At 42.2% G+C, this 15930-nt stretch overlaps 1 protein-coding gene across 1 annotated transcript in view; it reads left to right on the top strand.

The window, feature by feature from the left end:
* The window catches only part of fancd2 (FA complementation group D2), a 98835-nt gene that overhangs the window by 42109 nt on the left and 40796 nt on the right, over window positions 1-15930 (top strand). Inside the window, exons 16-23 of the mRNA XM_043707668.1 lie at window positions 349-480; window positions 759-866; window positions 1067-1176; window positions 2832-2892; window positions 7409-7528; window positions 11467-11540; window positions 12418-12564; window positions 12691-12791. Coding sequence (XP_043563603.1) covers window positions 349-480; window positions 759-866; window positions 1067-1176; window positions 2832-2892; window positions 7409-7528; window positions 11467-11540; window positions 12418-12564; window positions 12691-12791 — 853 coding nt within the window. The remainder of the gene's footprint in view (window positions 1-348; window positions 481-758; window positions 867-1066; window positions 1177-2831; window positions 2893-7408; window positions 7529-11466; window positions 11541-12417; window positions 12565-12690; window positions 12792-15930) is intronic.

The following is a 15930-nucleotide window of genomic DNA, read 5'->3' as shown; positions in this document are numbered from 1 at the left end:
TTCTGCAAAACAAACCATTCTTTCCACATACATCCTGTCAAGACTCTTCAAGGATCTCATTTGTTCACATTATGTCTCTTACTCATCTCAACTCCAACATCTCGCTGGAGCAACGTTTCTTGGTGCACCCATTCCAGATTTTAGAGTTCTTTGACAAATTAAGAAATCAGTAACCTAATGCACTTTAAGAAGTGTGAACTGTGAAGAATTTTTAACACTATGTTCCTAAAGTATTAATGTGTGAAGAATCGGAATATTTTAAATTGCTCATTATTTTGCACATTTGATGTTCAAGTTAGTCCACTTAGTTAAATCCAAAGAGAGTTTTGATTATCTGTATCTGTACAGGAAGTTGTTGGTGCGCTGGTGACCCATGTTTGTAGTGGTTTCACTACAGAGGTGGATGTCTCACTTGATGTGCTTACAGACCTGGTTTCCCAGAATTCGTCTACAATGGCTGTCTATGCTATATTTGTGAAGGTAGGTTGAATAAAGTCTGAGTCGAGAAGCAATTTTGTTTTGCATTTTATTTTCGAGTGAAGCTGTTAGTGTTTAAGAATGTGGTATAACTAGAAAATATTCTGTTCTCAGTACACCAGTATCACATGCTATACAAAGAAACAATACCATTATGTCTCTCACCAGTTAGTTTACAATTTACTTCTATCTTTCTCAGTGGCATGTAGCAAAACCCAGTTCTTTCTTTTCACAGTAACCCTCGGTTTTTATTCTATCATTACATTTTAAAAAATATACAGGGTATCTTGGACTACATGGACAGCTTGTCTCCCCAACAGATAAGGAAGCTGTTTTTTGTCTTGAGCACATTGGCTTTTAGCAGAGGGCAGGAGGGCAGCCACATTCAGGTAAGGGAGAGAATTTGAAAACCTCAGAAGACTCTTTGGTTTCTCTTGTCTTGCCTTCTCTACATGTTGGATGGATGCTATGATTAAAATGTGTTTGCATTATAATTATTTTTTTCTTTTCCCTGCAAGAACTAGTCCCTGCAGTTATGTTTAATGTTATCTAGTGGGAATGTTAATAATTGCCTGTCCTAATTCCGCAGGATGACATGCACATTGTAATTAGGAAGCAGCTGTCTAGTACAATATCCAAATACAAGCGAATTGGAATCATTGGGGCAGTCATGATGGTGGGATGCATGGCTTATGACAGGTATGATAACACACATGTCAAAGAATGTTTAATGACTGGGGCCAAAAGCGTTAGCAAGGCTTATGAAAGTGTGAACATATATCTCTTTTATTATTACTAACTCTTGCAGGAATAAACCTCCAAAGGAGTATTTCTTTGCAGCACACCTTCCTTAGCTAAGATAACAGAGTGCCTCAAAAACTTTGTGATCCTTTGTCAGTCATGGATCAAATAGTCAGAATGTTCTGGTTTCCATTTCCAGTCTGGAACGTTGAGCACAGATACACTCTTTCACACAAAACCTTGCATCAAGGTTCTATTTGCTCTCCGTGAATATAAAAGACCCCAAAGTGCTCTTTTGTAGAGGAGAATGGGAGTGCTCCTAACATTTACCCCTTAACCAATATCACTAAAGCAGGCAATTGTGTCATTACCTCATTATTATTATTATTATTATTTGTCGGACTTTATGTGCACAAATTTCTGTTGCATGTCTTGGATTAAAGCTTCAAAAGTATTTCATCGGGTGTGAATGTATGAATAAATGATGCTTTATTGTCACTTGTGTTCTACTTTGAACAACATGGTAAAATACAAGGAAAAGCATTAACTGTCACCACAATCCAAATACTTCAAGAATAAAAAGACAAAGCTGAAGCAATGTTCATCTTCGCCCTGCTGCCTCCACCAGGAGACCTGAACCCTGAGCCAGCTGACCAGTGACACCTGTGCCGCTACCTGCTGGATCCACCAATGTTAGAGCTGCCACTCTTCAGGTGCCATCTCTTCGTCGCTGGGCCCACCCCACAGTGGGCCTGTTGGTGCCTGGTCCTTATCGCTCTGCAACCAGGAGCCCCCAGCTCCGCTGTCACCTCACCAACAGCAGGAGACCCTGGCTCTGGACCTACTGTAACCAGGAACTGCTGCCACCATCACGCCGATAACCAGGAGTCCTGGTTTTGGGCCCACCACAGTCAGGAGTCCCTGGGTCTGCTACCAGGCCAGGCGGCCGCCTCTCCAAGAGTCCTGCTCTTGCCGCTCCCCTCTGAGATGCCACCGCCTCCGCTACCGCTGACAGGAAGAAGATGGAAGAGGAGAAAAATGGAAAGGAAAGAAGGAGGAAGCAACCAGCTGAAGTGGATGGGCCCAGGAGCCCGAACGCTGCCTACTTTGCTGGTGTCTGGAGGTGTAAAGTTGTGAAGTGCTTTTGAATGTAAGATGGTATATAAATGTAAGTTACTTTAGTTTTTCAACTTGGACAGAATTTGCAAATAATGTGGAAATGCAACATATTTGTTTTGGCTTATGTGTGAGCACAACTGATATGAATAGTGCCATTCATAGAGAAACACCACTGTTAGTTTCATCACTTGTCAGGGTGTTTGTGACTTCCTTTCGACTCAGGACTGATGTAAAGACATCAACGTCAGTAATGAAAGATACATAGTTTTTTTGTTCACAAACTTTAATTTTGTAGCTTTGATGTGCAGTGAACAGTAACAATCATGTATAATTATGTTGTACCAACTGTTGTAAAGCTCAGAATGGATTTTTATACCATGAACCAACCACAAGTAGATTCTGTGTGGAATTTCAGAACATTGTTTAATACTGTTATTCATGTAGTTAGGTTTAAGTCCATGTGCAGTATATAAATTACGATGCTTCTTTTTCAGAAGTAAACTTGAACCCTCATCGTCAGACTTGGCATCCATGAGTAAAGAATCCTTCAGACAAGTATGCCTTATTTGTAACTTAGCTTTTACTTTCTCCTGTTCTCTGAAGTTGTAAAACATTGCTTGACTGAAAACATTGGTAGCTTTACCATGCATAGTCATCTGATACTTGATATGTCTAACCAGTCCAAATCACTTGACTTGTAGTGAGAAGTCAGATAAAATCAAATCCACATTTTTCACTTATTTACAACATTGTTGTTTGTAATGAGCATTTGTTGCTGTTGCTTCTGAAAAGATCCAAAAAACTGTAGATTCAAAGGCATTTATCATTTCATTTTAAGCTTTTAAAGGCTGCATTGAAAGAAGGGTCAAGGAGGTATGCTGTGGAAAAACATCAGGTTTCTTGGTGAACAAAATCAATGAAATGCTTACCTTTTAACATTATGCATTATAGTGTATTTTAGCAATTTTATTATGGCCCTTTCTGACACTGAGATGTCAAAAATTGCACAGCTGACTTAGAAAGAAGAAAGAACTTACATTTATAATGCATCCTAGTTCCAAGTCAGAAACACCTGGATGAATTGAATTGAATTTATTGTCATGTGTACCGAGGCACAGTGAAAAGCTTTGTCTTGCGATCAATATAGGCAGATCACAGAGTTAAGTAGCATAACTAAATAAATAATAGGTAAACAGCAGCAAAAACAAAAACACAGGTACAGGCGAATGTTAACAGTTTGAGTCCATTCAGTACTTGCACAACAGAAATTGTTCCAAAACCGGCTGGCATATGTGTTCAGGCTTCTCTACCTTCTCCTCAATGGGAGAGGTTGTAGAAGAACATTGCCAGGCTGGGATGGATTTTTGAGAATGCTGGCGGCCTTTCCTTGACAGCGGGCCTGGTAGATGGATTCTATGGATGGGAGATTGGCCTTTGTGATTGTCCAGGCCGAGTTCACCAATCTCTGTATGGTATAGGTAGTGATATATCCAGACAGAAGGATCTCGATGGTGCACCTATAAAAGTTGGCAAGGCTGTCATGCCAAATTTCCTCGCCTGCCTGAGGAAGAAGAGACGGTGTTGGGCCTTTGTAACTAGTGCGTCCACAGGAAGAGTCCAAGAAAGCTTGCTGTGGATGACCACTCTCAGGAGCTTGACACTCTCCACTTGTTCCACCTCTGTGCTGTTAATGTGTAGGGCTGCATGAGTAACATCCTGCCAAAAGTCAATAATGAGTTCCTTGGTTTTGCCAGCATTGAGGGCTAGGTTGTTCTCAGTGCACCATTTTTCCAGGTCTTCCACCTCCCATCTGTAATCTGTTTTGTCACCATCTGAAATTCGACCGATCATGAGGGTGTCATCAGCGAACTTGTAAATAGTACTAGTCTGGTATTTGGTGATGCAGTCATGAGTATAGAGTGAGTACAGTAAGGGGCTGAGTATGCACCCCTGGGGGAAGCTCCAGTATTGAGTGCTAGTGAGGATGATATATTGTCCCCAATCTTCACTGTTTGTGGCCTGTGAGTCAGGAAACTGAGGATTCAGATGCAGAGATTGGAGCTTAGTCCAAGATCACTACGTTTTTAGTAGATCAGTCTCGATGGGATGATAGTGTTGAAGGCTGAACTGTAGTCAATTAGTAGGATTCTTATGTAGGTGTTCTTGGTGAGGAGTGAAGGGCAAGTGACATGTCGTCTGACGTGGATCTGTTTGTCTGATAGGCAAATTAGAGTGGTTCAAGAGTAGTGGGGAAGCTGGAGTTGATCAATGCCATGACCAGCCTTTCAAAGCACTTCCTGACCACCGAAGTTAGGGCCACTGGGTGGTAGTCATTGAGACATACTGCATGAGTCTTCTTAGGTACAGGGATGATGTTGACCTTTTTGAAATAGGCAGGAATAGTGGCCTGCTGCAGGGAGAAGTCAAAGGTGTCCAAGAAGACTGCTGCCAGTTGATCTGTGCATGCTCTGAGTCTCCGGCCTGGGACTCCATCTGGTCCCATTGTTTTCCTTGGATTCACACAAAGGAAAACCGATCTGACCTCTCATGCAGTGACTGTTGGGATAGGTTCATGAGGACCTGTCAGAATAGGTGTTACCTTTCTGCTGAAATTCTGCTCAAAGCAAGTATAGTAGGTGTTAAGATGACCTGGGAGGGATGTGTTATTGTCTGCTATCTTGCATTGTCTCTTTTTAGAACCTGTGATGTCATTCAGTCCTTGCCATAGTCGCCGAGTGTCTGGCTGGGTCTCTGGTTTGGATCACTATTGGTCCTTGGCTGTCTTACTGGGTCTGCGAAGGTCATTCTTGGATTTCTTATATTTGTGTGGGTCACCTGATCTGAAGGCCTCATGCCTGATTTTTATTAGGTTCTGTATGACCTGATTCTTCGAGGGTTTCCTGTTGGGGAACACCCAGATTGACTTCTTTAGTATGCAGTCCTCCACGCACTTGCTGTTAAAGTCTGTGACGGTGATGGCATATTCTTCCAAGGTACCTGTGGACTCGAAAAGCGCAGCAGGTCAGGCAACATCAAAGGAGAAGGAGAATTGACGTTTCGGGCATAAGCCCTTCTTCAGGAATGAGGAGGGTGTGCCAAGCAGGCTAAGATAAAAGGTAGGGAGGAGGGACTTGGGGGAGGGGCATTGGGAATGCGATAGGTGGAAGGAGGTTAAGGTGAGGGTGATAGGCTGGAGAGGTCGGGAAGAAGATTGCAGGTCAAGAAGGCGGTGCTGAGTCTGAGGTTGAGACTGAGAAAAGGTGGGGGAGGGGAAATGAGGAAGCTGGAGAAATCTGCATTCATCCCTTGTGGTTGGAGGGTTCCTAGGCGGAAGATGAGTCGCTCTTAATCCAGGCTTCGTATTGCCATGGAGGCCTAGGATCCCGCCTCCCCCCTCACTTCCCTCCAAGGCCCCAAGGGATCCTTCAATATCCATCAGAAATTCACCTCCTGCACCTCCACACACATCATTTACTGCATCCGCTGCACCCGATGTGGCCTCTTATACATTGGGAAGACAGGGCGCCTACTTGCGGAACGTTTTAGAGAACACCTCTAGGACACCCGCACCAACCAACCCAACCGCCCCGTGGCTGAACACTTTGACTTCCCCTCCCACTCCGCCAAGGACATGCAGGTCCTTGGCTGCCTCCATCGCCAGACCATGGCAACACGACGCCTGGAGGAAAAGCGACTCATCTTCCGCCTAGGAACCCTCCAACCAAAAGGGATGAATGCAGATTTCTCCAGCTTCCATTTTCCCCTCCCCCCACCTTTTCTCAGTCCCAACCCTCAGACTCAGCACCGCCTTCTTGACCTGCAGTCTTCTTCCCGACCTTCCCCTCCCACCCCCTCTCCACCTATCACCCTCACCTTAACCTCCTTCCACCTATCGCATTCCCAATGCCCCTCCCCCAAGTCCCTCCTCCCTACCTTCTATTTTAGCCTGCTTGGCACACCCTCCTCATTCCTGAAGAAGGGCTTATGCCCGAAACGTCGATTCTCCTTCTCCTTTGATGCTGCCTGACCTGCTGCGCTTTTCCAGCAATACATTTTTAAGCTCTGATCCCCAGTATCTGCAGTCCTCGCTTTCTCCTACCTGTGGACTGTTTGAACATGGCCTAATCTGCCAATTCCAGACAGCACCGGAGTTTATCCTCTGCTTCCTCTGAACACCACTAGACCTGTATGCGTGGGGGTGGGTGTGGGGGTGGGGGTTTTCCTGCTTGAGCTTTTGCCTGTAAGCTGGGAGAAGAAGCATGGCATTGTGGTCAGATTTCCCAAAATGAGGGTGGGGGATGGAGCGGTAGGCATCTTCCACAGTGATGTGGCAGTGGTCTAAAATGTTTGGGCCCCTGGTGGGGCCAGGTAATGTTCTGATGGTAGTTGGGCAATACCTTCCTTAGATTGGCTTGATTGAAGTCACCAGTTACAATAAACAGGGCCTCGGGGTGTTCTGTCTCCAGGGTGGATGTACTTCTAGCGAAATAGTCACTTATGGATTACAGCTGGCTGTTAGAACATAAAACAATGAGACAAATGAGCAAGATGTGTAAGCTTCTATGAACATTTTTTCATGCAACATTTATGTAGACACTAAATGATTGGAACGGATGGACAGGGCCTTGGTTTAACATTACATCTGAAGGACTCCATCTCTGACCATGTTATGCTCCCTCAACAGCGTTCAAATGACATGCTCAAGTCCTAGATTGAGGCCTTGTCTGTCTATTCCAATTTGAATTAAGTCTCAACCTTCTTAATCAGAGGTGGAAACGCTACTCACACAATCAAACGTTTAGCAAGTCAGTCGCATCAACTTTATTTTCAGATAGCACTGTAGCTTTACAGTAGATTATTACAAAGATATGAATTTTTTTTTGACTTTGTGAGTATTTCTGTTGTATTTTACAACTCTTTTCAGCATGTCATCTCTAGAACTAATTAATGGTGATGTTCTTGTTTTTACTTTACCTTGTATTTGTTCTGAATGTCTTTTTCCAACATCAACAAGAAGGTGGCCAATTTGGTTTTTCATTGTACTAATTTCTGAAACAATCTGTATGTTAAGGCCACTGCTCTGCTTGAGTTGGTACGCACCTGCAGTGAGCAGTCTCCAGAAGCTGCTGCTCTCTACTATGATGAATTGGCTAACTTGGTGCAGAAAGGAAACCTGGATCCACAAGTGCAGGTAGCATTATTAACATATATTCATTCATTGCTCACTACTGGATACTTGATCACATCAGATCTATGTTTCTCATTCAAGGGTTTTGTGTCTGTATAGATTGAAGTTTTTGATTTGGCTTCTGATTGGAAATACAGAATAAAATATTTTGCACAACGAAATTTAGAAAATGACAAGAGTTTCTGCAGTACACACCTGCGAGGCACCATCTCTACAACTTGAATGGCTAAAAGTTGATTATATAATCAGAAGTAACAGTGCAACAGCAGCATGAGCGTTTTGAGCACCAACGTCACAGCTCCACCACAACATGCATGGAAACTGGTAGCTGTTCCTTTCATTTGTTTCCTACTCTGTCACTGCAGTGATGTCCTTGAGCCTGTCAAAGACTGAACAACTTGCAGTGTTCCAGATCACATGCCCACATGGTTTGCATTTATATAATTGTGTTATACATAGTCTTTTGGATTAATCTGTTGTTTTATAATGTGCAAACATGAATTTCATACACAACGAACTGAATTAAGGCTAAATAATTAGTTGTCTGTTTCAGAGGTTAAGTGCAAATTATTTTTACATCTTAGCCACACTATATTTATTGTCATTAAATATATTTGTAGATGTGCTTGCAATTGCTTAAAATATTTTATAATCTCTCAGAATCACAAAATTGTTACAATACAAAAAGAACTCTTTGGTCCACTGGCTGTATGACTTTGATATTTTGATTAAATGCTGAATTCTTGCCTTCTCCCCACAATTCTGCATGTTGTTTCTATTTAAATAATCATCCAGTACCCTCTTGAATGGCTAAATTGAAAGTGCTTCCAGCACACTCCAGGCAGTGCATGCTAAACTCGGACTACTTGTGTGATTTATTTTCTCTCATCATGTATTTGCTTCCTTTGCAAAACACGTCAAAACTGTGCCCTCCAGTTCTCTATCTTTTCGTGAGTGGGAACAGTTTCTCCCGATCAGCTTTGTCCAGGCCCCTCATGATGTTAAAAATTTCCATCAAGTCTCCCCACATTTTTCTCTGCAAGGGAGACAGTCCCATTTTTTCCAAACTGCCCTCATAACTGAATTTTCTCCTCCCTAGAAACATCCTTGTAAGCCTCTTTTGCACTGTTTGCAGTGCATTTGTATCCTTTCTAAAGTGGAGCACCTAGATCACTTCAAGATACAAGCAGTTGGCTATACTGGTTCAGCATAACTTGCCTGCTCTTATGCTGTGTGCTTCTCCTAAAGAAGCCTAGAAAAACTATATCTAATTAACATTGCAGCCTAATGCTGCTACCAAGCCCTGCTACCATAATGATCTATGTATATTTACAGCCAGATCTCTCTGCTCCTTCATACCCTTTACATTGTCTGTCCCTGTTCTTTGTTCCAAAGTACATCACTTCACACTTCTCCACATTGAACTTCATCTCCCACCTATTCACCCACTCTAACAACTTGTCAGTCTTTTGACGTTCCATCCTTTCCTTCTCTCACTATACAGTTTTCTCAAGTTTTGTGTCATTTGCAAGCTTTGAAATTGTCCCTGCACACCAAGATCTTCATTTTAAAATCAATTTTTAACACATCTTGTGTTTATGGCTAATATATGTTGACTTTGAGAAATGAGCTAGGAGAAAGAAGCAGTGAAAAAAAAATTATGTAGTAAGAGGAGGTAAAGAATTTGGGATTACTAGATTGACCATAAATATAAACACAGGAAATGACATCACCAACCCAAAGAAATCCAAAATATAAATAGAAAGCAGGAATTTTCAGCAGTGCTTTGCCTGAGGCCCATTGAAAATGTTACGTAGTAGGGTAACGAAGCATCTGGAAATGAACCTTCCAGCTTAGCAAGCAAACCTATATCCAAAACCTCAACCTGAGGTACAAATCATGTCAAAACTCGCCATAAGTATAATCTCTATCTTTCTTTATATCTGTTGGTCTCTCTCTCTCTCTCTCTCTTCTTTCTCCTCACTCCTTATATTTACAATGTTGGAGCTAGCTTCACAGTGTGCAGTTGTTTTCTGTATGTGCTAATTCTGGTCAAGTAAACCCAGATGTTTATATTTGTAAGGAAGTAAGTTCTCATAAATTTCAGCAAATTGTATTTAAAACACTTATCTAAACAGGCTGTCTTAATTTCTCCTTCCTTGCAAATGTATCTGATTCTTATTCCCCATCTAAGTCCACTTCCTATGAATATGCAATCAGGAGAGGCCCAGAAAGAGTCTCCCTGAGCATTTGAGTGCATATCAAAGTGCTTGGTTTTGCGACAGAGATGGTAATTGTGCATCCTAATTTGAGGATTCTGTCTGGTTTAAGAGGGCCCACAAAACAGAGAAAGCAGGAAGTGAATATCGTCAGCGAAAAGTGAATGGCATCGCCCAAAATATAGCTGTGTCAACAAATGAATGTGGAAATGTAAGCTGTGATGAGGATACAAAGGCTGCACAGATATTTGGACAGATTGAGTGATCAGATGGAGTAGGGAAAGTGAGGACTGCAGATGCTGGAGATCAGAGTCGAAAGTGTGGTGCTGGAAAAGCACAGCAGGTCAGACAGCATCCGAGGAGCAGGAGAATCGGGAAAATGATGAAGGACATATGCCCGAAACATTGATTCTCCTGCTCCTCGGATGCTGCCTGACCTGCTGTGCTTTTCCAGCACCACACTCTCAACTCTGATCAGATGGAGTACAGTGTGGAGAAGTATGAAGTTGGGTATAAGATTAGAAAAGCAGACTATTGTTTGGAAGATGCAAAACCTGTAAATATTGATGTTTGGAGAGATTTGAGTGGTTGTACAAGGAAAACAGAAAATTAGCACGCAAGTATGATTAGAATTAACAAGGCAAATGGCATCTTGGCCTTTATTGTTAGGCGGTTAGAGTACAGGAATTAAGATGTTCTACTCCAGTTATGCAGGGTTTCATTGAGATCATATCTCGAATCCTTTGCAGTTTTGATCTTCACATTTAAGATCAAATTGCATTGGTGGTGGTATGGCAAAAATTCACGAGCTTGGTCCCTGGGATGAGAGGATTGTCCTATGACGAGAGGCTCAATAAATTGGAACATCTGGTTTTAGAAGAGTGAGAGAGGTGATCCCACTAAAATTATAAGATTATGAAGAGATTCAACAGTGTCGATGCTGAGTGATTGTTTCTGCTGGTCAAGAAATGATTAGATTAGATTCCCTACATTGTGGAAACCCACGGAGACACTGGGAGAATGTGCAAACTCCACATAGACAGTGACCCAAGGCTGGGATTGAACTTGAGACCCTGGTGCTGGCAATTTAGCATGGCCAATTCACCTGACCTGCACATCTTTGGACTGTGGGAGGAAACGGGAACACTCGGAGGAAACCCACGGAGACACTGGGAGAATGTGCAAACTCCACATAGACAGTGACCCAAGGCTGGGATTGAACTTGAGACCCTGGTGCTGTGAGGCTGCAGTGCTAACCACTGAACCACCGTACTGCCCTAAAGCACATGGGCACAATCCCTCGATAACAGGCCGATCATTTATGACTGAGATGAGCATAGATTTCCAAAGAATTGTGAACCTTTGGAATTCTTTATCCCAGTGGATTTGGTTTGTCCATTGTTGAATACCTTTAGGGCTGCATAGGCAGAATTTTCTTGTCTCAGGGAATCAAAGGATATGGGGAGCAATCGTGAAAGTAGATTTGAAACCCAAGGTCAGCCTTGATTGTTTTGAATGACAGGGTCGACTCAATAAATGGTATGGTCTGTAACTGCTCCTGTTTCATGTATGCTTGTGTTCTTGAAATCTGCAAGTAAATATCAATAAACTGTCGCAATGTACAGTATGTATTTCTGCATAATACACCTTTTAATAACAGATGTGCAACAAGACTTTGGCAACATTGAAAATAAGCACAATTCTCTTTTTGTTTGTCTTTAGGAATTGATTGGTAGGAGTGTACTTGATGATTTTCAAGAGGACTTCGTTGTAGATTTACTGCCAGAAACAGATAGGTAAACTATGAACAGCAGTTATCATTCGTTCTGAGGAAGGGTCATCGGACCCGAAATGTTACCGCTGATTTCTCTTCTCTTCTGCTGCCAGACCTGCTGAGCTTTTCCAGCAACTTCTATTTTTGTTTCTGATTTACAGCATCTACAGTTCTTTCAATTTTTATTTATTCATTTGCTGGTTCTAGCTGTGTAACTAAAGTTAAATTTGAGATCAATGTAACGATTTTTATAAAATACTTCTGTGGGATTAGTTAGAATAACTGATCATATATGAATTGCAATGACTTGCCAGCTTGGTTCAGAGGTCTTATTGGTCTCTGAGTTTCAAGGTCCTACGATTAATCGCCTTTCTGAAAACACCAGCACACATTCTAGTACTGACACTCCTGTGCAGTACTGAAGAATTGTAGCATTGTTGGGGATGCCATGCGTTAAACTAGGTTTATATAGCCTTTCAATTAAAATATTCCATGGTATCATTTGCAGAGGAGCAGTGAAAGTTCCTGGTGCTTTGGCCAACACTAATCCCACAATTACATGTAAATCAAATGAACTGATCATTTATCTCATTGTTTGTGGGACTTTATTCTGAAAGTTAGCTGTAATCATTTTCCTGGTTACTACACCAACGATCATGCAGTCTCTTTTAAAAAGTGATATTGCCAGTTGATGCTGAATTAGAGGTGCTTCTGGATTATGGTTTCTTTTCCATTAAAAGCTGGATTTAGACTGCTTAAACTAATTTCAAACAGGTCCTGACAGATAGAGTTGCCAGTCAGGTTTGGGTTTGAACTCAGAAATGAAATCAGAGCATTTAGTACTTAGTCTGTCCAATTTGCAGCACATTGCTGTTAAAAGCACATTTTGTTTCATTCAGTGAATGCATGTTGCCACTGAAATCAATGTTTAACCTGGATGAAGAGGACACTGAAGGTGGGATTGTTATCAATCTTCTACCACTCCTGTCCAATAGCGTGACCAACAATGGCTTTGAAAATGCAGCCGGCAAGCAAAGGAACAAAAAGTAAGGATGATAGTTTTTATTTATATTGCCTTCTTTGTTTAATCAGAAAATCCAATTTAAAAAATCAAGAATTTAATTAGAAAACAATGGGAAACATAGATATTTCTTTTTATTTGTCATTTTTAGGTGTATTTCTCCAGTGTGTCTTGCTTCCTTTTTCCGCCTATTGCGATTCTGTGAAGAGGTGCAAAACAATGGAAACTTGGAAGAGATTGATGCTTTATTAGGTACGCTGTGAGGTACTTCATGTGGAAGTTTGAGTAGAAGAAAGTGTAAAGTTTCTTAAAACTCGTACTTGATTTAAGCTGCTTTCTCCCATTTTTACTTTATTCTTTCTCAGGATGTAAGCATCACTAGCAAGATCAGCAGGCACCGATCCCCAATTGCCCTCGAGAAAATGTGGTGCCCTGCTTTCTTGAACTACTGTAGTGCACTGTCTGGTGGTCGTTTTCCACTCTATTGTTTCTGAGATTTTGCAATGGAATGTGGTTCAAGGACACCTTTTAAAATTTAGTCATTTACAAATGCATTTGTGGATTTGCTAATTTTGCTCTAACTCTGACTACCCCCCGAGGTTTGCTAAGGTTGTCAAGGTCAACTTACTTCCTTCCCTCACTTTCAAATTCTAGTTGTTTTTCTTATTCCTTGGTCACTGTTTAGTATCTATCTGTACTTAGAAACAGATTGAAACTTGCAGTTAATAGACCTGTGTCCAGTCCCTATGAAATAGTCATAGAGATGTACAGCATGGAAACAGACCCTTTGGTCCAACCCACCCATGCCAACCAGATATCCCAACTCAATCTAGTCCCACCTGCCAGCACCCGGCCCATATCCCTCCAACCCTTCCTATTCATATACCCATCCAAATGCCTCTTAAATGTTGCAATTGTACTAGTCTCCACCACTTTCTCTGGCAGCTCATTCCATACCCATACCATGCTCTGTGTGGAAAAATTGCCCCATAAGTCTCTTTTATATCTTTCCCCTCTCACCCTAAACCTATGCCCTCTTGTTCTGGACTCCCCAACCCCAGGAAAAAAACTTTGCCTATTTACCCTATCCATGCCCCTCATAATTTTGTAAACCTGTAAAAGGTCACCCCTCAGCCTCTGACGCTCCAGGGAAAACAGCCCAGCCTGTTCAGCCTCTCCCTATAGCTCAAATCTCCAACCTTGGCAACAGACTTGTAAATCTTTTCTGAACCCTTTCAAGTTTCACAACATCTTTCCGATAGGAAGGAGACCAGAATGGCATGCAATATTCCAATAGTGGCCCAACCAATGTCCTGTACAGCTGCAACATGACTTCCCAACTTCTGTACTCAGTACTCTGACCAATTAAAGAAAGCATACCAAATGCCTCCTTCATTATCCTATCTACCTGCGACTCCACTTTCAAGGAGCTATGAACCTGCACTCCAAGGTCTCTTTGTTCAGCAACACTCCCGAGGACCTTGACATTAAGTGTATAAGTCCTGTTAAGATTTGCTTTCCCAAAATGCAGCACCTTGCGCATCAAAGCTCCAATGTTTTGTGACGCCATAAAGGAAAGTACTTAAGAATCATAGAGTTATACAGCACAGAAACAGACCCTTCGGTCCAACTCATCCATGCAGACCAGCTATCCTAAACTGATCTACTCCCATTTGCCGGCATTTGGCCCATATCCCTCCTAACCCTTCCTTTTCATGTACCCATCCAGATGGTTTTTAAATGTTGTAATTGTACCTGCTGCACCACTTCCCCGGCAGTTCATTTCATAGATGCATCACTGCTGCATGAAAACGTTGCCCCTCAAGTCCCTTTTAGATCTTTCCCCTCTCACTTTAAACCTATGCCCTCTAGTTTTTGGTCTCCCCTACCTGGGGAAATAGACTTTGGCTATTCAACATATCCATGCCCTTCATGATTTTCTAAACCTCTATAACGTCACCTCTCAACCTCTGATGCTCCGTGACAGTAAGCCCCAGCATAGTCAGCCTCTCTGTCTAGCTCAAACCCTCCAATCCCAGCAACATTTTTGCAAATCTTTTCTGAACCCTTTCAAATTTAACAACACCTTTCCTATAGCAGGGATACCAGAATTGAATGCAGTATTCCAAAAGTGGCCTAACCAATGTCCTGTACATCCACAACATAACATTCCAATTCCTATACTCAATGCACTGACCGATAAGAAAAAAATACCAAAGACCACCTTCACCCAACCTGTCTACCTGCGAATTCACTTTCAAGGAACTATGCACTTGCATCGCTAGGTCTCTTTGTTTGGCAACATTCCCGAGGGCCCTACCATTAACTGTATAAGTCCTTCCCTGAATTGCCTTTCTAAAATGCAACACCTCACATTTATGTATTAAATTCAGCCACTCCTCGCCCATTGGCTCACCTGATCAAGATCCCATTGTACTGTAAGATAGTCGTCTTCACTGTCCACTACATCACCGATTTTGTTGTCAACTGCAAACTTACAACCCATACTTCCTATATTCACATCCAAATCATTTACGTAAAAGACAAAACGCAGATCAGCCAGTGGCACACCATTGGTCACAGGCCTCCAATCCAAACAATAGTCCTCCACCACCACCCTCTGTCAAGCCAATATTGTATCCAGTTGGCTACCTCCCCCTGGATTCCATGTGATCTAACCTTGCTAGCCAGTTTATCATGTGGAACCTTGTTGAATGCCTTGCTGAAGTCCATATAGACAACATCTACCGCTCTGCCTTCATCAATCTTCAATCTTCATGGTCACTTTTTCAAATAACTCAGTGAAGTTAGTGAGACATGATTTCTCGTGCACAAAGCCATGTTGACTTTCCCTAATCAGTCTTTGCCTTTCAAAATGGATGTAAATTCTGTCCCTCAGAATCCCCTCCCAACAACTTACCCACCACTGACATCAGGCTCACCAGTCTATAGTTCCCTGGCTTTTCCTTACCAACTTTCTTAAATAATGGTACTACATTAGTCAACCTGCAGTCTTATGGCACCTTGGCAATCGATGATACAAATATCTCAGCATGGGGTCCAGCAATATTTGCCCTAGCTTTCCTCAAGGTTCTGGGATAAGCCTCAACTGTGGTAGCTTGCCAGTTGTGGGTGATGACCTTTCTCCAAGCCAAGAACAACTAAGGATGAAAAAGATAAGGTTGTCTCAGTGAGAAAAAATGAGAATGTTGAATGGGGAATCAAAAGCGTAGTCAAAGAGGAAATGTTTGAGTAGGTTTTTGAGTGAAGAGGGAAGGTACTGGAGAGAAATTTCAAACTGAAGAACCTAGAGTGGGGATAATGAGAAGCACCTTGTAAGTGGATGGTAGGTATGTGTAGAAACAAAAGCCAGGAGGCGATTGAGCACGGA

This window comes from Chiloscyllium plagiosum, chromosome 18 (genome assembly GCF_004010195.1).
Source record: "Chiloscyllium plagiosum isolate BGI_BamShark_2017 chromosome 18, ASM401019v2, whole genome shotgun sequence".
In the NCBI taxonomy this organism is placed as follows: Eukaryota; Metazoa; Chordata; class Chondrichthyes; order Orectolobiformes; family Hemiscylliidae; genus Chiloscyllium; species Chiloscyllium plagiosum.
Note: the sequence above shows the minus strand (reverse complement) of the source record. Positions and strands in the feature narration are given on the sequence as shown.